At 43.0% G+C, this 25,642-nt stretch overlaps 2 protein-coding genes and 1 long non-coding RNA gene across 8 annotated transcripts in view; 2 read left to right on the forward strand and 1 right to left on the reverse strand.

Annotated features, from left to right (window-relative positions):
* The first annotated feature begins 6,740 nt into the window (after window positions 1-6,740).
* On the forward strand, window positions 6,741-18,346 carry arhgef33 (Rho guanine nucleotide exchange factor (GEF) 33). The gene is made up of 16 exons (XM_040139706.1): window positions 6,741-6,761; window positions 8,073-8,237; window positions 9,083-9,204; window positions 9,637-9,785; window positions 10,277-10,405; window positions 11,188-11,314; window positions 12,343-12,475; window positions 13,768-13,875; window positions 14,152-14,244; window positions 14,585-14,733; window positions 14,851-14,940; window positions 15,403-15,581; window positions 16,315-16,775; window positions 16,873-17,088; window positions 17,273-17,415; window positions 17,723-18,346. Exons 1-16 carry the CDS (start codon window positions 6,741-6,743, stop codon window positions 17,850-17,852), a joined length of 2,415 nt encoding a protein of 804 aa, XP_039995640.1. The 3' UTR covers window positions 17,853-18,346.
* A 1,791-nt stretch (window positions 18,347-20,137) lies between these two features.
* LOC120796021 lies at window positions 20,138-20,656 on the forward strand. The gene is made up of 2 exons (XR_005708329.1): window positions 20,138-20,328; window positions 20,431-20,656. It is a non-coding gene; the product is annotated as an uncharacterized LOC120796021 (long non-coding RNA).
* A 2,546-nt stretch (window positions 20,657-23,202) lies between these two features.
* The window catches only part of LOC120796567 (mitogen-activated protein kinase kinase kinase kinase 3-like), a 40,001-nt gene continuing 37,561 nt past the window's right edge, over window positions 23,203-25,642 (reverse strand). For all 6 annotated transcript variants that reach the window (XM_040139554.1, XM_040139552.1, XM_040139553.1 and 3 more), the window contains 2 exons: window positions 25,551-25,606; window positions 23,203-24,538 (listed from right to left, as the gene is read on the reverse strand). In XM_040139554.1, the coding sequence (XP_039995488.1) occupies window positions 24,451-24,538; window positions 25,551-25,606 (144 nt within the window). In that variant the 3' untranslated portion in view covers window positions 23,203-24,450. The remainder of the gene's footprint in view (window positions 24,539-25,550; window positions 25,607-25,642) is intronic.

Genomic DNA, 25,642 nt, shown 5'->3' on the forward strand with positions numbered 1-25,642 from the left:
TAAACCAAACCTCCTTCTATTTGTTTGACATATAGACGATATAAGACACAATTTTGACGGCGTCATCTTAAATTTAGTCACAGAGGAGATGAGTGGGGGCTCTTCATACGGCACAGGCTTTTGTGAGGACTTGTTCAGTATTAAGCTGGACCCGGGTGTTTTGCCAGTAAATCCGTAAATCCGCTGCGGTCGGTTCTTGTCCCTCCGACTAACCAGCAAATAAATGACAATATTAAAATACAGTCGATAAAAGAGGACCTTAGTGTACGTAGGAACAACAGATGCTGCTGAGACTTTTCCACAGTGACATCCGTACTTTCACTAAATCTCGTGCAGATGGGAGCCCCGCCTTGTCTGTCCGCTGTCAGAACTGGAGGAAAGAGTTCTGATCTTTCTTCCATCGTGATCCTCATTGTTCTTGTACTCTGTTTAATTGTGTTAGTCCCAGACCAAGGGCCCAGGACACAACAGCTCGCCTATTATAACCGTCCGACAAAGGTTTTCCTGGTTTGTGCTGTCACCCCTCTGCTAGAAAAAAGAAAAAGGGAGTGCGTAGAAAAAAGGCCAGAGAAACGGCCTTCTCACACAATACTCTGGACACTCTAAGGCATAGCTTCTTTAAGCAAAGAACTGCACAGCAAAAACAGGAATAATAGGCTTGAGTGTTTACACTTTTTTTTCTCCTCTATCTGAAATTCAGAGGCAGCAGATATTTTGTCGACCCAGTGGTTCTTTATAATTACTGGTGCCATACTGCAGGGGAGGTTCCCCTGTAGGATAAGGGCACGGAGTATACGGGATGATGATGTTCATGAAACCCGTCAAGGTTAAAAAAAAAAAACAAACAAACAAAAAAAAACCATAATAACATTTTGGGTCATAAAATGCACTGAATCCTGCTCTAATCCTAACATCCCGCAAATCTAAAACAAACCATTTTTCACAGATCAATGTAACTTGTGACCCTCAGTACAAAGAATTAACAGTACTCTTTACACGGAGGACACAACCAATATAATAAATATTAAAACAGGAGATTAACGACACTCAACATTTTACCTTGTGGTTTAGTTACATGACATTGATTTTTCAGGCTCAATTGAGAAAAACATCAAAACCACATTTATCCCGAACCCCTTTTCAGTTATTGGTGAATAAGACAAGTTTTTGTACAGAGAGGAATGGGCAGTTCATTGTCCTTGCACACACTCACATGTAACCACAGAATCAGATGATGTGTGGGAAGGATGTAACCTTCAACCGCAGGTTTGTTGTTGAAATGAGGAGCAGCTCAGCTGTTTGTCCTCAGGCTCTGGTGTCTCCACCACAGACAGAGGGAAAGAGAAAACAAACGGAAGATATGAAGCGAGACGGACAGACGGGAGCAGACAGTGACTTACAGATGTGGACAGAGAGGCAAAGTCAATTCAATTCAATTTTATTTATATAGCGCCATATCACAACAGAGGTTATCTCGGGGCGCCTTTCATACAGAGCAGGTCTAGATCGTACTCTTTATATTTATATTTACAGAGACCCAACTTTCCCCCAGTGGGCAAGCACTTGGCGACGGCGGCAAGTCAGGAAACACAGGTGTCTGTCCGCCATGAGACAAGAGGTTGTCACACTACAAGGCTAACACATGCAGACACACGTGGAAACACATCTCCGCAGTTTTTACGAGTCAAACCGACTGTTGCTCTTCCATTAAATGCTTCTAAAGGTCGTCTGGCATGATGGTTGGCGAGTTGTTGTTAATGTTAATAGAGTTATGAGTCAATGTCCTTACCCCACTTTTGTGTCCTTGTCTTAGAACTCTAAAGATGGCTGTTCTGTAACTGACCCTGACCCTTGACCTCTGATGGTCCCTTTGATGGAGAAAAAGTGAAGAGTGACAAAATGGAAGAGAATGACACGCAGGAAATTACGATGTGCGTTCTTTCAGTGGAGAAGCTGACTGATTCATACTTTTGTGTGGCTCACATTGCCAACCTTTGTTAAGAAAATGGTAGCTCAGGTGAACAGTACACCACGTGCTCAGCGCCAAATTGTAGACAGATAAAGCAAAGGGGCTACCTGGTGAACATTTAGCAGCTAAAGAGCCAGATATTTCCCTCAGGTGTTGGTTGAGACCAAAACAGAGCTAAAAGGAGAGTGAAGATTGGACATATATTGATCAGGTCACCTTAAACAGGACTCCAAATGAATGCTAATGTTGCTCTGCGTCTGCTAGATGTGTAAATAGGGAACCTTTTGCTCACATGTTTGCCACAATGTGTTAAGAGCTCGTTGCAATGCCCCCAGGTAGCCAAAAAAAATGATTAATTGCAGATTTAAAAGTGTTTGATTTTGGCAGATTGCACAACAGGTCCCTAAGGAAAATGAATGAATCTGGAAAAGGAGCGGAAGAGGAATAACCACATGAAGTTCACATGTCCCAGTGCATGCTCTCGAAACCATCTGCAGGGTCAACCACTTGACTCTACGGCTACACACAAGCTTTTACTGACACTTAATTGGAAATGGCCTGACGTGAAATGCCTCAGTGCAGGGGACTTCAACCAGCTAGTTTCACCACTCACCCGCTGCAGTAACTGACTTTTCCAATTGAAGCTTGCTCTAATCAGTGCTGCTGCGTAAATCATCCTCATTAGGAGCCTGTCACACCTCCTTAAATCTAATGAGTTAGCTACAGTATGAGGCTGCATGATGACCAAACCTCTCTCTCTCTCTCTCTCTCTCTCTCTCTCTCGCTGTCTCTTGCTCCTCCTGATCTTTCCCTTGTGTCCCTCCACTCTCTGAAGACAAGGGTCTTTTTGTGCAAAAGGGAAATCATAGGAATCACATGCTGTGGAGGAGAGAAAGTGAGTGATCACAGCAAAGGACAAAGAAGAAGGCAGAGGAGCCGACTGGAGTCCTCTTGAGCAGGATAAGGACTTCAAAAAATGGACAACTGTGAACTAGGCTGGACCCGACCCGACCTAAACATGGAAAACAGCAAAACAGAAGAAAAGACAGAAGGCGTCTCAGAAGGTAAAACTCATTGATTTGACTATTATTTCTTCCATTAATTGATTAGTTTATTTAGTCTATAAAATATCAGAAAACACAAAAAAATGCCCATCACAGTTTCCCAGACCCCAAGATGATGTCTTCAGATTGCTTGTTTCGTCGGACCAACAGCCAAAGATATTCAATTTACAATGATGTAAAACAGGAAAAAAGCAGCACATTTTCTTTTCTTGAACGGCTGTGGATTACTCAAATGCAACAGGTGTTGCCCAAGAAAAAGGTTCGTTCGGCTGAGCGATACCAGAAATCAGCAGAAATCATTTAATTGTAGACACGACCCCTCCTTGGCTTATCTTGTATAGATCTTTAAACCTGAAACAGCAGAACTCATTTAATGTGTTGTAACAGAAAAATTGTCTCTCAGCCAACAGGCTACCAGGCTATTTATCACACCATCTGCAGCTGCAAAGAGGATCAAATTGAATCTTTTCACTTTCAGCGATGGAGCTGAAGAGCAGGGGCAGTCTGGCGAAACATGCATTAGGAAATAGAGCCTGACAGAGGCTGAATTTTGCGGCCGATACCGATATTGATATTTGAGAGTTGTTAGTGCTCTCCGGTGGACTAACAGACCTTTTTCACAACAACAGCAACACAGTTTCTAAATTACAGTATATCAGGGATATCTTTGGCATTCCATACTGCAATTACTCGTTACTTAGCGGCCCACGTCGATATGTCGCTCTAGCTGTGATTAAACTCTCTCCTCTTGGTTTCCCAGTGGTAATGAATTTTTTTGTCTTTAAGTTGAGGTCTCTGGCCTGTAACAACTGAGGCCAGTAGCACGAGTCGTCATAAAAAAAAATCCTTCATACCGAATGTCCTGCGGACAGAAGGCCTCCGTTGTTGGACACTGTATATTCCCTCTTATGCTCTTTCAAAGTTAAGAAATGTTACGCAGTACAGACGTGGCACATTGCGCCTAAGAGCCTTGTCACTTATGCATGATAATATATGTTAAGTACGTATTTCAGATGACCTTCGGCAGTGTTGATAGCGGCTTCGAACTGTGACATTTCCACAACAAACAGAAGCATTGTGCTTTAATACAACTAGTCAACTGTTTCTAAATGCACTGCATTTAAAAGAGAAATCCACCATTAATGTGAATTTCCTTCGGGAGCACTTTCCCCCGAGAGTCCATGAAGATAAACAACAGTCCCTCAAAACTGTCCTGCAGCTAGAAAATCAGTAGAAATGAATACGTGAGTCCATCAGGAGACACACTCCTGGAGCTGTTCTGTTTACAATGAAAAGGAGTCTTAGAGACGTAAAGTTATGTGAGGTCACATGAAGATTAGCATTTAAGCAGTGAAAGGACATAAAAATTGTGCTTGTGGGTAGTTTGGTGGCTCTCTCTTCTGAGAAGAAACGGCATGTGTAGCACTTTCACATGATCGCTGAGGCACTCTTAAACCTTACTGTCCCAACCTTGACGTCCATTGCATAAAACACTTGTCATGAGCCCTGGTGCAAATTTTTTTTTTTTTTTTTATCTCTAATACATCACATGCAGACACACACCATCCACATCAGAGACTTATTACTCTGCTTTGACAAAAACAAGAGTGATAACTAACCCAAACACGTAAATTCACCGTTAGACCATACATATAATGTATTGCAAGGAAAGGTGGTGTATAATACTGCATCAAAGTCAAAGTTTTGGATAGATTGGTATAACTTTTAATCTTGTGCTTTGTTGCGGTTGACAAGACAGTTCATTGCAGATATTAACACCTTACTCGAATGTTAGTCACTCAAAAGATTTTTTTTTTTTTTTTTTAAATTTAATTCTATCTTAAATTTGTGTCCAATGATTCGTATGATTCGCTGTGTTTGAACTGAGAAGGTTTATGGACAAAGGGCTTGTGGAATGCATTCCAGTGAATTAAAAATCATATGTCCTTTACTATTTGTTAATTTTACTCCTACGCGTTTACTGCAAACAGGGAGGACCACTGCCAGTCCGCCAGCCTTTACCATGCGTTTTTATAATGTGAGTCGACAGGTTGGATTTAGAGGGAACTCTGCTGGATTTCCCTGAAGCAGAAAACATAAGGAGGGCACTGTTCTTACAAACATATCAAAAGCTAACAGCGTTTGGGGGTTAGGGTTAGGAAAGTCATCCTTATCGTTTGCATTTGTTGCAGCACTAGCATCAGTGATGGTATTAGAGGGAGATCGATGCCGCCAAACGTGTCGACTATGGTCTCTGTTACTTGTGGTAATTATGCCGAGGTATTACAATTAGAACGGAAACACAGTATAGTGATTATAACTGATGCTGCATGTGGCACCTGTGGATCCTTAAAATGCAGTCCTCTGTGAAACCTAAAACCTGGAGTGTATCATTTTTGACGTCTGTAAAGGTTTTGAGAAATAGCTTAATACTTAAACTAAACAAACAGAAGACCGACACTGAATGAATAAGGGTTTCTTGCGACACCACTGTTTCCACCACTGATTCAAGCCAGCATAATGCCAGATTACATTTCCTCCACTTTTGTGTTCTATCAACACGCTATTATCAAGAATGTGCCGTCTATTTTTTCATGCCTGCTTGTGAATACTTGAAGTAATCATCAAATGGAATCAATCAGCATTTTCATAAAAAGGGCATTGTTGCCTGTGTGGCTGCCTAACTGAGTTCTTTTTTTCTTTGTTTATATTTTTATTTATTTTTTTTTTAGATAAAGAAGAAAACGTGGAGGAGGCTAACCTGGAGATTGCCCAGGTAATCAGGAACTTTACCAGTAATCCCCGTCACTTTTTTAACAGCCAACTCAGATTTATATGGTAGACTTGGAAAAGCTAAAGAAGAAGTGAAAGACATTTACCCTGGTGACTTGGACTCGTGGCTGGTAAAACTTTCCCAACTACTCTCCTGTTACTCAAGCCTTCTCTCCTCTCTGTCAGGAGCAGAGGTCTTAACTTTCCTCCTTGGAAACCTTACGTTTTATTTCTGCATTTTAAACGTTTTTGTCCTGGCTGCTCTCACTGAACTCGCTGCACCCTTCAGTTACGGTACTATAACATTTGCCTTTCGATTTTTCAAGGTAAAACTTCTAGGTTTTGACCATATGACATGTAATCTTATCAGGATGTCAAGCAAATATTAGGGTCATAAGTCACAGAAAGGTCAAAGGTCAATCTACTCATGTGACAGGCTGTCTGGTCTGTAATTCTCTTTTCACATTCTTGGATTGAAGAGTAGAAATGCTGTCCGGTAGTTAAACATTCACAACTTTGATCATTAGACTGACTGCGCCTCAGGCATTTTTACATATGGGATTTGTATCTGAGGGGGGGGGGTGAACTGAAATTTCTTTCATCAGATACCAGCACCAAAAAGCTGTGTCACAGGGCTCCTTCCTCATGTTGTCACAAGTGTCACTTCATGAAACAAAGCCACCAACGGTGCTCACTCAGCTTGAGAGCAACACTCTGGAGATAATAGAGCAAAGTAGCGTCAAAGCTCTTCTAATCAAAGTGCACGTGGTGTCAAACTGTAGTGTTTGAGGACTTGTTTCATGTCTCTTGGGTTTGAGTTTGCGCAGCGTCTCGTGACATTTGATAAAGAGCGCACATTTACTCGCGGCAGAACAACAGAAGAGCAGAACTGCAAGTGTGAGATTAACTGCGCACTAACAAGCGCTTTAGGGACGATGGTTGCATGTGTGCCAAAGGTGCAGGATTCACATGACATGACGTGAATCAGCAGAGCACCCTAGCCTGGAGATTATGTTTAACACAATTAAATATTCTAGTTTTCAGATTGAGTTTTGAATGGACCTCAGTGAGGCCACTAAGGTTCTCTTAGCACTCACATTACCGTACGTAACATACATTTAGCTTTTAAAATATGCTCTCGGTCACTTACTCAAAGGAATCAACCACAATGTCGTCCAACCTTGAAACTGACATAAATAAGCAATGACATCTATGACGAGGTCCTACTGTAGTGGCTCTTTAGATCTGCAGCCCCAAAGCCTACAGAGGTACAGTAGCACTGTCAACAACCGATAGCATCAGTAAGGAAGAGGAGCAGAAGGCCAACAGGACAGATGTTCTATTCAGCCTGCTGCCTGATGCCTTTCACATGACTGAGAAAGAGCGAGCGAGAGAGATGGAGAGATGGGGCTGGAAAGAGAGAGCGAGCCGCTCGACCCATGTTGTGTTCCGATGAGCTGATTCAGTTATCCCCGTTGAACAAATTCAATCAGCTGTGAATAAGAAAACCAAGAATGGAACTGCAGAGAAAAGGGAGATGGATAAGGAATTCACCGCTTATAGAATATTATTAGGAAAGGATGAGAAAATGACATTCATTTTTTTTTAAAAAGCAGGATTATGTGAAAATAATGATGATGGAGGTGGCGAAGGGAGGACAGTAAAGTAAGATACTTTAAAATCAGGCTGCTGGAAAGCAAATGCTCTCTACTGGACAGAAAAGACTGCACAAAAGAGAGGCTGAGGAGACCTAAATGAAGATGCACCAAAACCAAAATAGGTTGTAGAAAAACCACAAGACTCATAGACCTAAAAGACGGAAGAGAGCATGTTAAAGAAGAGAACAAAAAGCACAAACTATAAAAACAACTTCCGGCAGACTACTGGAGAATCAAACAGCTGATGAGATAAGAACAGCACAAAAAAAGCAAAACTAAAAAAGTATTTGCACAAAGCCTTATAGATGACTTAGAATTGTAAGACTTTGTTGACATTTCTTGCCTTAAAATAACTAATCAAATGAAGAAAATGAAGGAATTCGGAAGCGAAAGAACCTAACAGCTCGTAAGGAATTAAATTTACTCACTGCGGTAGAGGCACTGAAGAACATTAAAGACAAAATATTACAACATAAATACTGAGCTTCTTTTGTGCACAGTTTTAAATTCCTTAACTTGGAATTCTACAAATTATTTTTCCTCTTTTCATTTGGAGCAGGCGACGTGTCACTGAAAACGTTGTGTACTCAATTACTTCTTGTGCTGCAGCTGCAGGGCCTGGTGGCTGAGCTGCGCGAGGGGCTCCACGCTGCCCTGACAGAGCTGCGCGAGCTGCATCACAGGGACGCCGGTCTGGAGGAGAAACTCCAGGCCCATCAGACCGATGTGGATGATAAGATCATGGGCCTCAAGAACTCGCTCAACACTTTCAAGGTGATGGAGGTGCTACCCAGTCTACACACACACACACACACACACGAACACACCCACAGAGTCTATTCTTAGTGAGGTGGAGAGGCCGCTGCCGCATAATTTAGAACATCTGACTGGAACCCTGTTGAAACTGTAAACTAATTTCATTTATTAAATAGGAAGGCAACTCTTTCAGACACTCACACTGCTATTCAGTTGCTGTTCAGTATTTATTTTGCCCCTGTTGTAAGATCTTTTTTAACGTTTATCTGCGCATATTCACACACACACACACACACGCACACACACACACTAATTATATCAACTTACAAAGAAGTGATTTATTCATAATATAATGTGTCATTATGAGTCTTTAGCTTTCACTTGGTGCATCTGCGCAAATGTATATTTGGTATGTTTGGCATGTGGTGTATATTCTTTTGTGATGGCTATATGTGAACCGAACGGGAGGTTGTTAGGGTCGAACATGTATGCAGACACTCACGCACACGGCAGCAGCATAATAAATGTGTTTATGTGTAAGTTGTATCATTTTTAACATGATAATGGCACCGCCGCGGATGGGCGGAAAACTCTACGTGATAGCGAAGGTATTTTCACTTATCATCACTTTTTAATAGACCTTTGTGTCCGTGGCTTTACTGAAGACGTCAAACATATGTTGGTAACGTCTCTTCTTGATTCGTGCCTCAAAGCGACTCAGCAGATTTCCCTCCATATCTGTCCGGCTGGCTTAAGGTGTGAAAAAAAAAACAAACAACAACAACACAGAGACTGACAGTCTGATCGGCTTTAGCCGTTACACTGATGCACTTCCCTAATGTATATATACCATCTATTTACAGGAGGAGCTGAATGTGGCGTTGTTCCACATTAAGGATGTGTCCGGCAGACAGAGAGAGGCTCAGAAGAGGGTGGAACTGCTGCAGTTAGAAAACACCAAGGAACTGATCTCTGTTCCGCACGGGTAGGGCTGGAACATGCACTGGCACCTATGCACGTTTCCACTCACAGAAATAAGGATTTACAGTAGATGCACACACAGATACACACAAATTTGTTTCATACACAGAGATACATTTGAATTATATTAAATATCCCTCTTTTTAAATCTTCTCACTTGCTGCTTTTTGATTAAATATCCCTGTATAGACAGATCATCCTTGTTTTAGTATTATCTCTAGAATGCCAACTAATACCGTGTAAGTGCCAGTGCCCTTGAGCAAGGCGCAGCATGTAAATTGCTCCAGAGCTGCTTTTGCTCTACCTAAATGAACGCTTTTTGGCAGGGGTGCAGAGAGATTAACTGTGTTGTGTCACTTCGCAAATAAGTTTGTTTGTTTTTTGTTTTTAAATCTTGTTCGACTTCCCCTTTGGACTGTGCTGATTGGTCCGAAAGTAGAAAGAGCTCCAAGGCAGATGTGCTAACGGCAGCAGGGGATGAACACATCTGTGTGCCCAGCCAATCAGAACTCAGTGTTATTCAACATTTTTTTTCCAGTCTGCCACATAGTGGGTCACCACAGAGGAGCACCACTTCTACACTGAGTGAGTCCTTGTGTGTGCGTGTGTGTGTGTGTGCGTGTGTGCGTGTGTGGCTGTGTTTGCAGTTTCATAGCACTTTACTTTAAGCCCCTCTGTGTAGACTTTATATGCAGTAGCATTTAACGAACAGTGTTTCTTAATGTTCAGTATTTGTCGGCAATTATGACTTTTCCATTGAAGACATGTCTTAAATTATACACACATACACATATTGTGCAACTTTGTCTTACTATACTGTCATTCATTATCCGTTTACACGCCTCCACTTATGGGGACAAACATTAATAGACGCTATCTGCTTGCGACTACATTATAGTGTGTTATAAACCATGTATTAAATAGATGATAGACTGCTTTTGAATACTAAAAAGTGCGGGCGTAATTTCTAGTCTACCCACTAAACCGAAAGGGGTGTGTAGGGGGTTAGGGAAGAGGGGCGAAGTGAAGGAAAGGCCGATAGGAGCCACTCGCTCACATTTGGGTGTGCGTTGCAGCCTCTACCTCTGCGCAGGAGGCTCAGCCACAGCTGCAGAGAGGTTGTCCGTCCAAGACTCCAGCATGGGGAGAGAGGAAGAACAGCAGAGGCGATGACACAGAAACGCCAGACAGCCAGACCGAAAACAGTAAGAAAATGCAGTATATTACTGCTATTAATAATGCCACTGAAACTACTGCAAGTGCCACTGTTACTGTTGCTGCTAGCATCTACAGTTTGCTCACTTATGCCACTACGCACACAGTGCGCGTGATGCGTTTGCTGACCTGCCAAGAGTTAGAGGAGGAGAACAATATCACGCTCATGTCAAACAGCTCATGTACAGAAATGTGAGGCTACGGTTGAGCTCAGCTGAGCATGAAGCCTGGGAGCAAAGGGGGAGCAACAACCAGGTTGTAGCTTGCTCTTCGACCAGAACCACAAACTGTCTTTTTAAAACAAACAAGATACAACGTGTTACTTAGCGACGGCTCACTAATTAACACGGAAGGGCTCCAGCTTCAAACTGAAGGACAGTTAGGAGAGTGACCTCAGTCTTCTCATCTCTCAGCAAGAAGGCAAACAGGTGTGTTTCCCAAAATGTTAAACTTTTCCCTTAATTGGAACAGACACATGGGACTGTACTCAACATTGTACGGCACAGTCCCAAACCCATGTCAGAAAAAACCCTCAAAGAATCACTTTCCCGGTCTGAGGTCTTACATCTGGCGGTAAAACTGAATTTGCCACCTGCTGTGTGCTGGCGGTGTCGCTGCCAGTTGATGTCACCACCTGGTGCACTTCATTAGGAGCATCAGTGACCAGGCAACAGCAGAGGGCCGGTGCAGTTCTCTGAAAACAGAGCATGCAGAGCATCAGCTATATATCTCAACATATGTTAGAACATTTAATGTGTTTCTGTGTGTGCAGATAAGAGACAGAGAGCGGCTCTTGAGCTGCTGGAGTCAGAGAGAGTTTACGTCTCCCACTTGTCTCTGTTACTTAAGGCCAACATCTCCTTCAATGGATCAGAGGCACTCGCCCCCAAAGACAAACGGTAAGACTGCGGACACACGAAGACAGCTGAGTTCAGCTTGACAAAACGTACAATTGTTGAAATAACCAACAGTTGACAGGGAGGTAATTTAATAAGGAGGAGGCATTTAAACTGTCCTCTTTTCCTTAATTCAAGGTCTTTTTCAAACAATATATCCATTTAAGAAGATGCACACGCAACCTATGGAAACGCAGAATGACCCAGACATTGCAGCCTTATCTGAAGTAGGAAAGGTCTCTCTGATGTTATGAGCCATAATCTCAACAAATATCACGCACACAGATCAACTCTCAGAATTTATTCCAGGAGTTGCTACTGATCTAATTTGAGAGCTTACAGTGGGGGGGGGGGCAGGAAATGAATTAATCAAATTAAAGCAGGTTGTAAACAACAGCGAGACAGAGTGGATACTCTCTAAAAAGACTCTAATGTAATCACTGCTCAGCTTCAGCACACGTGTTCCCAATGACCAAAAGCACAAACGAAAATGTGCGACCGCTGAACTGGGTCAAATGGTATTGGCAAATGATTGTATTTGCTTTAACTTGATTTACCTGCTGCCTGATGTCTGACACACAAAATAGCGCAATAACATGCTCAACTTTACATGAAAGTACAACCGTGAAGGATGTTTGGAATTGATTCCAGGTATAAGCCGGCTCTGGACTCTTGTTTTTTCTTTCTTTGGCTCTTTTCCAAAGCAAGGCCAGATTCCATTCAGTTATTTACTATATGCATAAATCATTGTAAATGCATTGAAACAAGTACAATAATGCTATATTTTATAAGAGGGCATAAAAAAAAAAACACATTTGGAAAAAAAAAATGACATGACACTATCTCCAAAAACAAGTGCTTTAAAATCATTTTCACAATTTGGTTTCTTGTGTGATTTTTTTTGTAAGAGAAGAACATGTTTCAACTCTTATTTCATCATTTTATGCCTTCACTTGCTCTATGCTTACACAACTGAGTAAATATCTCTGTAACTGATCTTTACCCTCTCCTCTCTTTCTCGCTGTCTTTAGTCCATTTCCCAGCTCTCTGAGGTTTCTGATCCAGCAGCATCTCGAGCTCCTCCACACTCTCCAGGAACGCGTGCTCAAGTGCCAGTGGCAAGGCATCATGGGGGATGTGTTTCTGAGGCTCACCAACAAAGAGGTAAAAAGTGAATCAGACCACATAATGAAATGTGTAAGAACCACTGTGCATTTGATGTCTTTGACCGTCTGTCTGAAGGGCTAAATGACCTTATTAACTGTCCCAGAAAGATGCCTTTGCTGGCTTGAGGGTTGCTGCACCAGTGTCTGTGTAGAGATCCAGTTCATTTGCTGTCAGGAAAAACTGCTCACCCTCTGCCGTTACCAAAGTAGCACAAAAACAGATGCATCAACACTCACTGAGAACACATAGAACCATGCTAGGGGGGCTTTTCCATTTCCATGTGAGATCAGATCCATTAAAAATGTTCAGCTCTTGTCTTCTTCAGTGTTAAGTCTCCAAACTGTGCATGATTGCCACTTCACGTGGAAGCATTTCACCGGATGCTTTTTTTTTTTTTTCCTCCTGACATTCCATTTTACCAGTAAATCCTATCTGTCTTGCATGAAAATACAGCCTGATCAGCTTGTGACCACCATCCTTGCATTTGAAACAGATCATCTGAGTCCTCTTGGCATTTTCTCACACTTGACACAGTTTCAACAAAAACTGAGTATAAAAAGCTTCAGAAATGTCGGATATATCACATATCAGTTTTAACCATGATGTAAGAAAGATAACTTACTTGCTTGTAAATCAAAAGCTTGACATTCACGGGGCACAGTGCTTTTCCAAGCTAGTTCATGTGAACAGGGGTCAAAGGTTTCGGCCTTGTGACTGGCCATTTATAATGAATCTGAATCACTTTGGCAGCCATGACGGACATTAAACGAAATGTCAAATTCCAGCGGAGCCATGTTGAGAACTGGAATACAGATGTAGTACAAACAGTACAAAATGACTGACGACCGAAAGGACGCTACAAATCCTTATTGACAAAATTATAATTCCCTGCGAGGTTTGAGCCCCAACAGGTATTTCACAGACACTAATTGGTGAAGCTTTCCTAATGATTTATATATTAAAAGGTTATTTCTATAAACACTTTAGTGCACTCCCAGTCGGAATTCCCATCAGATGGATGTGGGAATTTATTTTGAATCGACAGTGCCAGTGGGGTAAAAACAAATGAATTCAGACTCATGAGTAGATTTAAAGAAATAATAATCCTTTGCTGAGTATCAAAAAGATTCTACTGTGTTTTCTTACATTAGGAAGGTGCTAGTGGCGACGAAACCCCAGCTGAAAGCCAAAAGTATACACAATACACTGAAGCTAATGAGTCTGTTCTGTTGTGGTGCATAAACACATACATGCAAACCCAGGCAGTCTCTCTCTCTGTCTCCCTACAGAGTGATTTCTTGGACTTTTATGTGTCCTACCTGAAGGAGCTTCCAGACTGTTTGTCAGTCGTCACCATGCTTGCCTCCAGCTCCATGAAATCTTCTGCCCTCCTGGAGGTAAAACAAAAATGGACAGGGTGAGACAATGCAGGACAGGTCAGGACAGACTGTGATATGACATGAAAGCACAGTGCAGGGCATCAAACTGTATATATACCATTAGAGGGTGTAATGTGATGGGTCAGGATGTGATAATGATTGTGTACAATAGCTGCAGACACAGCTGAATAAAACCCCATTGCTTATACCTGCTGTACTAACGGGTTTTGTTCTTCCTTCCTGAATGGTCGACTTGTGCTGCCCTTTTGCTCTGATTGGTGGTGCCTCTCTCAGAGTGACATAATGGGTGACGAATCCAAACCCTCCCTCCACAATCTGCTCCTTCAGCCGGTTCAGAGGATCCCTGACTACCTGCTGCTGCTACAGGTCAGACTAACACACACACACACTTTCAGCAATATAGATAATCATTTCAGTTTAAAGGGCTTAACTTTAAAATGCCATACACTATAAATTCAAGCTTCACGTAGCACATTTCACATATATAGTAATAATGCAATGCACTTTATAAAGAATAAAATTACTGAGTGTTTAAAAAGAAGAAAATAAAAATAAATATTAAAAATTGAGATGATACATAAAGAAAGAAACATGATCATAGACCCAGAAACAGAAGAACATATTCTATATCTCGTTGATGCCGATGAATCTGAAGATTGCATCTGCTCAGAGATGTGTGAACATAGTTATATATCTGTGTGTGCAGGGGCTGCTGAGGCAGACAGATGCAGAGCACCCAGACTACTACCTGCTGCTGGTGTGCATCCAGCAGTTCAGGTCCTTCACAGCTCAGTACCACCACCTCCTCCAGCACAACCAGGAGCTTCTGCTGCACAACCGCAAGGAGGTGAAGAGGTCAGAATTACCACCACAAGCGTGCTTAAGAGGTTAAACGAGACATATTCTGAGCGTTTGAGCCTGACAAAATGAGGTGAACCTGTGTGTTCTCACTGTCCTGCATGCCCCCTGCAGGTCTACCATGAAACAGCTGTTAAAGACAGTAGAAAGTGGAATTCAAGCTAACAACCTTGGATCAACGTACCCTTGCAGCAGTGCTATGCTGTAAGTATTTATTCTGCAGTCCATCAGCAGCCTTCTGCGCCATCAGTTTGTCAGCCATATTTGTGGCCACTTGGGCACAGAAAAACAACCTGACAGACCCACAGCCCTGAAAGATTATTGCCTTATCAACCAGCTATTGCTAACATGTTAGCAAACACTTGCCTATTTACACATCCACAGGGCAACATTTGGAGCAACATTTGGATTTATCTCTGTGGCCACCATACAAATTTAAGTCCAATATCCACTTTTTGTTTATGCTCTGTTTTGGTCTCCACCTGCTCAGGTCGGAAAATCTGTCTATATATTCTGAATCAGCTATTTCAGACTTTTTCTGTCTGCTGTTTTTTGATAAGGAGGCAGCACGCAGTAGGTATTTCAGAGCCTATTGCTGTAAACAGCTGCTTTCTGCTGGAAACAAGGTTGATTAATTCTATTATATGAATCATTTACTCGTAACAGGGAACACGCGAATCAGGTGAGGCGCAACAAGCAACGTCTCCTGGAGCAGATCCAGTCTCACCGTTTCCAAGATTGGGATCAAGACCGTGATCCCGAAACTCATTGTTATGAACAGGAGTGGCACCCCCAGCTCCCATTCTTCAGCCCTGACCTGGACTCACGGAACCACAAACCAACTGGTATGTTGTTACAGAAGCTTCTGATTATTGTAACACATTATATTTTCGGGGTTTCTGTTTGATTAGAATGATACTTTGGGCATTGACAGGAAAGCCTGGAGTTGTATCAGGCTGATCTTTGGAAGCGTCAGTAGCTTCAAATTAAGTGCTTGTCAGATTGCCAGAAAGCTTCTAAAACCAACAGGTACACTTTTACCTTTAGACATTTTCAGAAGGCACTTCATATAAACTACTTTATACGAAGCTGAACCCTTTTGAGTAGCACATCTGGCACTGGTATGAAGGATGTCCCTTGGTCAAGGACACGACAGGGTCACTGCTTGCCAACTCTGGTCCCATCTGGTAAAGGAAGGTCTGCCTATTCATTACATCCTGTTGCCCGGTGATCAGAAATAGGAGATGGATAGAATTTATATAAAGACCTGACTCAAATTGTCAGTTCCCTTAAGTCCAGTGCACAGGCCTCATTGTCTTGGGTCAACAAGACCGGGTACACTCAGCAGCTTGGCACGCAGGTATCTTCCCATGTCATATCTGATATCTTTAGGCTTTATAGCCCTGTTTGCCATTATTTACTTCTTTGTTTGTTTGTTTGTTTTGTGTGTTTTTTTTCATGATGACACATTTGGTATCCCATGTAAGGATTTGGCAGAAGCAGACGACCCATGTCATTTAAATGCTCTTGGAACAATTGCCCCATCGGTCAACCATTCAACCAGGCTTTGGTTTTCAGGTCTTGGCAGCATTCCAGAGAGTGAGGCATCAGAGAGGTCCATGTCGTGCCAGCATCATCTTCCCTCCAGACCTTCAGACTTCCGTCAGGTTCAGCCAGGCTCTGCTCTGGCCGATGCTCTCGGAGAGTTCCTTCTCCCACCAGACCCCCCGGGGATGGAGAGCCTCTTTGAAGAGGATGGAGGCTCCCTTCATGATGTCTCTATGTTCGACCGCTGCTCGTCTGCCTCTTCAGATTCCTCCATTGACATTGCCTTTGTGAAGTGCCCCATAGCCCCCTCAGCATCACATCATGCAATGGCAGCGAATCTGTCGACAACTCGTGATTTCTTTGGCAACGGTGGAAGCCAAGGCAATGGTTACAACAGACTGCCCAACCGAGGTTGCGTGTCTCCGGATGAAGCTGTAATGATGTGTCGCAATCAGCATCGTCCCCTTCAGGCCAGCCAGCGTAAGAGCAAGGTGAGCTTTTTTGTGGTTATGTACGAAGAGAAAATAGGATTCTAAAATACCTTTTACATGTGTAAAAATCAATATGTACGTCTTCTCTGCTATCTAGTCACTGAACGGCCTGCAGATGGACAGCACAGTGAGTGGTCTGGATGGTGGACCTCTATCAGACCACCTCCAAAGAGTGGGACTGGGCGGCCATGCAAAACTGGAGCGCCAGGGCAGCAAAGGGTGTCCAACCCCGTCCCGTAAGGTCCAAAGCCCCTTGGGAAACAGAGTAGATACAGACAAACAGAGCGATGATCTTCATGGGCTGCTCAGCATTGTGGGTGTCAACAAAGATACGAACCTCCCTTTTTAAACCAACACCAAGATTTAAAATCAGTGTCCTTCATACTTTTATCAATTGCAGCCATCATGGTCTTCTGGGGACAGAAACACTATGAATGGTAGCAGGTGTAATCAGACCATAACTGAAGTAAATGTAATATTGTGTTCAACCCCACCAGGACTCCGGGATGCAATCATGGGGGGACGAGTCAAAGTGGAGGGCTGGGACAGAGGAGAACAACCACACACCCTTCAGTGAGAGGAGTAGGAAGCAGGACAAAGGAGGCTTCAGGAGCTCGTTCAAGAAACTCTTCAAGAAGAAGTAAGAATCATAATGTATCATGAAAATGTTCCCATTAATGTCTGGATACTGTAGCTGCTTTTACTGAAAGATAGCAAATGAGTTCTCCCAAGAATTTCTGGGAAATGGCAAAAAGAGTGATGGATTGAATGGAAAAGCACCCCTGACACATCAGTAAAGCCAAAAAGTAAAGTTTTACCTTCAAAAGCAGTGTCTTTTTTTAAAATCACTCTATGGAAAATGCCTCAACTTTTAGAAATACCTGCGAAAAATACTACGACAGTGACATGGAGGTATCGAATTTGCCCCTGCTCTTTCTTTCTAACAGGAGCGGTGATGAGAAGAAAGAGAAGGGGGGTGAGAAAACACAAGAAAACCAAAACAGCGGTGAACATGAGACATTGGGGAAAAATCCCAAACTGGCACATCTGGAGATAAACCGTGGCACAGCTGTATGATTACCAGTCTAACACGCACAAACACTGCGACAGACCGATCAAATAAACAGACCGATCTGCTGTTTTTTTTTTTTTTTGAAATCAAAGCAGCTGGTTACATTTTTTTCCTCATGTCCAGGGTTTATTATGTTGTTATTCTTACTGACATTTCCGTATCACTTGCCCACGCCAAAACGACACAGGAGGATTGCATTTGTTTTAAATCAGTTTAGATTAAATATGAATATACAGTTAAAGACCAAATTAAACTGCCAGTGGATATGTGAATAGATGGTTACAAACTTTACCACTAGAGGATGTAGTTGAACACTTTCCATCCCTATTATGTAAAGAGCGCTACCTCCAAGTTTTTCACGCAAAACTTCTTTCCCTTTTTGACCCTTTCAAGGCATTTCAAACTCATTTGCAAACAATTTTCTTAAGCAATAACTAGAAATTATTATATCATGCATATGCTCAGTAGAACAACCATTAACCAATCATAATGTGTATGTTTCTGTATGTTTGAGCTTTTTTTTTTTTTTTTTTTTAAAGACTTAAAAAAGACTGAAATGTTTTGCTTTCTATGCACTGATGGGATTTGTGAATGAAGATGAATGTGGAGACTTTAAGAATGTTCAGAAGGTCAGCACTGAGAATTTGTTTTGTGGCTCAGGTGATTCATTTTGCCTGAGTCACTTAATTATTTAAATACCCCAAGACAGGTCGAAACAAATAGAGCGTCGCGGGTCGTACAGGTTGCAGAGGCTTTTTCAGATGAAACTGTGAGGATGTGATGATGATGATGGGCTACTGTATATAAAAATGTTACCACTCCTGAGTTGACCAGAGTGGCCGGGATGATCTCAAACTGAGCTATGGTGAATTTTTTTTGTTTGTTTAAAAGACATGTAACACCTCACTGAGCTTGCTTTGTACTCACATTTAGATGGCAGCAGATTCTTCACTTGGACCAGCTGTTTGGTCATTGTTAGCCAAAATGAAATAAAGGAAAAAAAAAATGTATTACACTAACCTCCCCTGGATATTAAATACTCTACTTTAGTACAATTCAGCTTCTTGGTAGACACAATTTGAATGAACACTAGCAAATTATCACTAAACACAAAGTACAGTTGGATATAGTTGTTGTGATATTTCAGTCTGGACCACCCTGTATTTTTACAAGACAATTTTCTCCTTATATTTGAGCTTTTTTTCTTATGAAGTCCTAAATGCTTTCACCTCCTCATCCCTCACATTTAACAGTCTTGGGGGGGAGGAAAAAAAAAATTCTCTTCTACCTGCTCATTTTGAATAATCACATGGTGAAAAGGTTTGGAACAACAGGGCGAACAATTCCAACGATACACAACATTTATGTAAATTATTATCATAAAGGATAGAGTTCAAATATTCTCCAGTTAAAATATTGTTGTTTTTTTTTAAAAAGCGACAGGTTTAAAATGAAATATGAAGCCTGAAGCACACAGAGCGAGTTGTTAAAAAGCTTTCTTGCCTGTTCAGTGTGCAGGTTGGACTGGAAACGCAGCTCTGCAACTGGATGATATTAACTGGACCTGGATTCAGGTTCAGTTCAATATCCTCATGCGTCCTTGTCTTCTTTCAAAAATGAATACACGTCCCTTCGGAACTGACCCTTTTTTTTTTTTTTTTTTTAAAACAGCTCTACAAAAGCGTGACTCATTTTAGCGGCAGACCCTTTCCAGTAGACCTTTCTCATAGCACAAAAAGCACTTGTGCTGCTGATGACATTATCGATGCCCCTCCCGTACCAAAGAGTCCCAGTGCCATGACCGTGGGCGTGACCCTGACGGGAGCCAAGATTATCTAAAAAAAACATCTTACTTGGAAAAAAAAAAAAAACAAGCCCACACTGCTGCTCATCACAAATGACCACAAGACACCGAAGGGTTCGGTTCCTTCTTTTTAATGTGTTAACCTGTCATCTCATAAATTTGTTACACTTCTGAAACAAAATATAGGCAATTATACAGTATGTAAAACAAACCCATTTTTATTTTACACTATATACATTTCATAACGTGTGCATTGCATTATGAAAACAAAAGACAAAGGTGATGTAGTAGCGACAGAACAGAGGAAACCTGTGTTTCGTTTAATATTTGGGAGGAAACCTGGATCACACGGCTTTTGCAAATAACTCGTCAGTGTTTACACTTTAATCTGCTCGGAGCACCGAATCGGTGGAGTGCACCACGTGGAAACCGAGTGCCAGAAAGAGCGGGCGATCCAGGGGGAAGTGATGTTAATGCCAAGTCTGGATCCTTTTCTGACCGTCTCCTACATGAAAGTACATATATCCGGTGCCCACATCGTCTCCAAACAATCCCTAACGAACTACTGCACCTGCTTTCGGGGATTATAGGTTAAGGTCGCGTCTACGAAGGCAGAAATTAGGAGTCCCACGGAAACTTACTTTGTTATTCCGCAACGAGGGACAGTCACCCCAAAAGTAAGTTAATAAACCCCACAGAATTAAAAATCAAAAATAAAAATATGAACTGCTTGTATAGTCTGTTTCAACTAAATCAGTACACACGTTCAACGATTTTAGATGAGCTGCTATGATACAGGGGGAGCGTTTTCTCGGGCCTGGAGATCTCAGAAGAGACTTTCCAGCTTTTGTTCATCCACACACCGACGTCCTAACGAGAGCCCCAGGGAGCATGCTCCGTTTCGCGCTGACCCCATGCACTGTCGAAGGCTGCCTTTTCAATCAGAAAAACGGATCTTTTTTTTTCGTCTAGGAGACATACCACGAGGTAGACTATCTAAAAAAACAAAACAAAAAAAAACATTTTGGCTTTACATTTTTGAATAAAATGTAAAATCCATAAAATATATATCCTTTGACATAAACCGAGCCCTAATGTAAAGGAATGTGTGATTCACTTCTTCAGAATAAATGCTGCTAAAATCCAGTGATATTTCAACCAATGGAACAGCGAGGAATCAATAAAACCAAATGATCTGAGACTAAATATTGAAAGCGGCTGATTGGGCCTAATGGCCCACGATGATTTTTTTTGTTTTTTTTTGTAACTAATATCTTACTGACGCTGAAATGAACAAACTGTCGGGAAAACGTTTCGGTAAAAATGACCTTGACTGCGTGAACGAAAACCCGGTTGCTGCCCTGAAACCGGTGACGCGTCCTTGTGTCGGTGGGTGTTGGCCGGAAGCTCGTGGGTCAGCACCTCGTCCGGGGGGCTAGTGATTCACGTTCAAGGCAATCCGACAACAACGGCGACGCATTTTCCCCACGTCTCTCTCTCTCCCTGGGAACGAGCAAAACTCCGACTCAACGCCGTCTCTTCCCTGGCTGGCGCGCGCGGGCACGCGGCCAGCGGCTTTCGGTCTCGCGCACGGCACCGCACGAGCGGGGCGACGGTGTGTTGCCGTAGTGCCCCGCCGATTTCTGGCAGCTCTTCCCCAGGTGCGACGCGACACTCCGCGGGCTTTTCAATTACAAGACAAGTGTGCACAGGCGATTTAAAAACAAAAAACAAAAAAGTAAAGTAGACGGATAATTTGTGTCCCCACAGTGGGTTCGCACTCGCTACACATGACTGGACCACGTTGGTTTTAGTTGCTTCAGTGCAACGGCGCCCTATAACGCGCCCGGGGCTGGAGTCCAGGGGAGGGGACGCGCTCCTTCGGGAAGAAGTCACGGCGAACCAACACAGCGGAGCCAGCGGAGACAGCGGGGGCAGGGGCCGTGGGTGGGAAGGTGAGGTCTGGAGGAGGGACACGCCGCCGTAAAGTGACAAAGTTCACTGTGCACGCAGAGGTCGGGGCTGGAACCAGAGAAGCCGTTACGCGCTTTCCTCACGTTTCCGGTCTCCCGAACACGGCGACGCGTCCCCCCCCCTCCCACGACCACCCGAGCGAACCCCCAGCTGAAAACTTTTGTCGTCCACACGTGAAGACATTTTTAGCGTTGCTTGTCAGGCGCCGATGACACAGCGCGTCTTTAAATCTCCAGCCCGCAAACGCACAGCTCGCGAGTGGATTAGGGACGTGAATGGGAAGATAAACCAATAGGACGCAGGGTTTCGTGGCCCGTGTGTCCTCAGAAATCAGATTTTGTCCCCAGGTTAAAAAAAAAACAAACAAAAAAAAAAATCACAGTTACCATTAAATTTCGAGTTTCCACCAACCAGAGAAATCCCAGAGCAGTGATCAATAATCGTGTCTATGTCGTTATATTATTGGGATTTAGTGTTGTGTGCTTTTTGTTCTTATATATTCTGTATATTCTGACTTATTCATCTCGCAGCCGGTCGGTTCACTCGCTGTAGCTTTTACACCTCTGTACCTATGGAGAAGACGAAGAGAGGGCCGAGACTTGAGCTTCCGGAAGGCGGTGAGAAAAAAAAAAAGGAACCCCAAAAACGTTTCGGCTCGGTGGGGGGATGGGCGTTTAGAGACGGCGTCCGTAGGTCGACCCCAGCTAGTGTTCGCGCCCAACCCGAGAGCAACCCCGAGCGTCACAGCTTGTGAGGGCTGGTAGTGCCCTGCCGCGCGCAGACTCTCCTACACACCCGCAGCCACACGGTGCACATCTGCGCGCATGTAGTGTGATCTCTCGTACAGATGTGGGCCTTTAAAGAAGTCACAGCAACAGGGGGGTCAAAGTAATCGAAGGCGAGGATTTACACGGAAATAAAAACCTGTTAAAAAAAGCTAAAGTTAAGCTGTTTCTCAACAATCCTTAGTGTTTGTTTTATCCAGATGGGGGTTGTTTTTTTTTTCTGCCGCTGGTTATTCAAATTGTTCCACATCCGGTGAAATAAAGCACATAATTTCAGTATATTCATGTAAGTGTTTTAACACACACACACACACAACAAAAAAACCTCCTTGTTCATTTATATTGTGCACACTCCAGTTACGTTTAATGCTAGAAACTATGGCTAAGAGTTGATATATACCAGGTCTACTGGATAAATATAAGCGATTTTCTTTTCTGTGTAAATCCAGCTGTTTGCTTGGCGCCGTTTTCAACAGGCTTCGGGCAGAGAAACAGCTGTCACTTATTAAAAGACCAGATCTGTACACGATGCACTCGTATGTGCATGTTCTATGTCTACGCACGCACGCACACACACGCACACACACACACACACACACACACACACACGTACACACACAGTGCATACACGCAAGGTCATATATTATATTGACATCACATTTGTTTATCAAATACGTTTTTTTCTCTGTGCAAATTTTTAACACCAGTGGTTCATTAAAAATAAAAAAAAATAGCGTTTAAGAAGAAAAAAAAATGAGGCTTTCTGATTAAAATGGGATTAAAAAAAAAAAAAAAGGATAACGTTGAGACAGGAAAAAGAAAGTTAAAACGTCCGCTGCCCTGACGACAGTTGCTATGGTACAAACAAGCAGGAAGTCTTGAATGTGATGCATGCAAAAATGAAAATGACCATCTGCTCAGTCCAATCCTGAGCTCCAAACCATTATGAGAATAATGTCAGATAACTAAAGCTGTCCACCTGAGGAGACTGCAGGGGTCCTTGCTGCCTGACCCTCGTCACATGATCCGGGAACTAGGAAGTGAATCTACTGCCCTGTCACTCCTCCATGCCTGTCTCTGTTTGTCTCCATAGTTGTACGGAGCAACTATACACATGCCTATCTACACGACCAGTCTTTTTAGTGTTTGTCTCTCTCAAAAAAATACTACATTTATATTTACAACAATTAAATAGAGGTCAATTAAGCACTTGTGTGGTGTGGTGACGGGTACTGGAATTCAATGCTAGCAGAGGTGGCAAAGCTTTTTAGTCTGTTTTCTCTTTTCTATCCTGTAAAAAAACAAACAAACAAAAAAACAACAAACAAACAAACAAATAAAAGAGGAAAGCCATCCAGGTTGTTAAAGTTACATCATGCCACAATAAATAAGGGTGTAGTTTAAAAAAAAAAGGGGGGGGGGGGGGTTAAGGGAGGAAGGAAAGGAGGGGGGAGGAGACGGAGGGAAAGACAACGAAGGAGAGAAGGGAAGGTTTTCTGTGCAAGATGGCTGTTCTGTGAAGCTTTAGCGCAAGTAGCAGTAGTAGTAGTAGTACGAGTGTGTGTAGAAGTAGTAGTAGAAGTAGTGCAGAAGTCAAACTTCTGTGCTGGGTGCTGTTTACCCAGTGGGCAGTATTGCAGGGGAAGGTGGGATAGTGTCAGGATTCTGGGTTGAAGTCGCTCTTGTAATGTGCAGAGAAGAGATTCCCCAGCTATCACAACCCCAACTGGCCTCAGACCAGCTGTCCCTCGCCCTGTCGGAAACGGGTCCTACTACAACACGCTCAGCTGATACACGTACAACACTGCGGTGCATTTTAAACCTCTGCAACTGGGAATCCACATCTGCACCCGTGAAGTGCTCGTCTCCCAGTTACACTACTTGCAGGCCGGGTGAGAAGGTGGGGGCTGGGTGGGTTAGCGGTAGGCGAGTCTCCCTGTTGCTTACTCCCTTGTTTGCATTAGTGGTAGGCTGTTTGTTTGTTTGTTTGTGTGTTTATGTTTGTGTGTGTGTCTGTTTGTGTGTGTGTGTGTGTGTGTCTCAGTAGCTGTTCTCGTGGCCTGCCAAGATGTAGAGGTTGCTGTGGGCCGTAGGGTTGACTGTAGGCCTGCTCTCCAGCACCACCACCCTGCAATTCAAACACACACACACACACACACACACACACACACATAACCAAACACACAAGCACACACACATATGACATCCAGTTTAGTTTCAAGGGACGATAACAGAACATGAATCAGTTTTTATTTTACCTTTAAATCCCTGATAAAAGAACAGCCCAGCCTGCTTCAGCATGTTATTAGTTTTCCTGACAAAAATTAATACACTGACCAATATAAAGTATGAAACATAGTAAAGACCCAGGATTTATTGAAGCAATATATACAGACACCCAGCAACCCACGCAGGATTTGGTCCCAGCCTTTGAAAGCCCCGTTATTTGGAAAAAGGTAGCGGAGGGATATGATTTGTTTCCAATCTAAGCCCTTCATAAAGTACACTCTGTTTACCCTGAGGAAAACTGCGAGAAAGCTTTTATCAGCGTTTTAACGGGGACCCAAAGGCTCGCACATTCACACATCGTAACTCAAAGGCACTCAGCTCCTGGAGTAATGAGACAGTAGGCACCAAAATTATCCAGTCCATACGAAAGTTGTTCTCGGTAGTTCAAAAGAATTATACTTTGTGCAGGTTCTACCAATCCCAGACACAAAGCTGAGTCACGTTTTGCTCATGTCCTACCGTCGGTAGAATAAAGTGATAGCATAGCATCAGAGCAGACAAAGATGATTTTGGTGTCTATGCTGTAGTTACATGCACACACACACACACACACACACACACACACACACACCCTCTCACACAGTCTTAAAGCTCCGGATCAATTACATCTGGCGTCAAGCAGACCTAGAGAGTCCCGACAGAAGGGTTGAAGAGTTTTGGGCCATCTGTGGCCAGTGAGCAGTGAGAGTACCTGGGCAGAGTGAGGCCTCTGTCCTCAGCCTCTGGATTTCTGCAGTCAACGCTTCTTCAGTAATAAGACATCAGAGTGGACGTTAACAGAGACCTAAGTGCGTGAAGTGTACGAAGTGTGAAGCCAGTGTGTGTGTGCCGATGCGTGCGCGCGTTCTCACCTGTCTGATCCCAGTAGTCTGAAGATGCGTGTGCTGTCAGAGATCTCCTGGGTGATCTGATGAATGTAAGAGAGGAGACAAAGACAGAGAGA

This window comes from Xiphias gladius, chromosome 11 (genome assembly GCF_016859285.1).
Source record: "Xiphias gladius isolate SHS-SW01 ecotype Sanya breed wild chromosome 11, ASM1685928v1, whole genome shotgun sequence".
In the NCBI taxonomy this organism is placed as follows: Eukaryota; Metazoa; Chordata; class Actinopteri; order Istiophoriformes; family Xiphiidae; genus Xiphias; species Xiphias gladius.

Bases quoted from the DNA above. Each gene is read 5' to 3' on its own strand.
- arhgef33 (XM_040139706.1), top strand. From the start codon at position 6,741: ATGGTTGCATGTGTGCCAAAG. The intron at 13,876-14,151 runs GTAAAACAAAAA...TGCCTCTCTCAG, and splicing joins AATCTTCTGCCCTCCTGGAG to AGTGACATAATGGGTGACGA. The intron at 14,941-15,402 runs GTAAGTATTTAT...TACTCGTAACAG, and splicing joins CCTTGCAGCAGTGCTATGCT to GGAACACGCGAATCAGGTGA.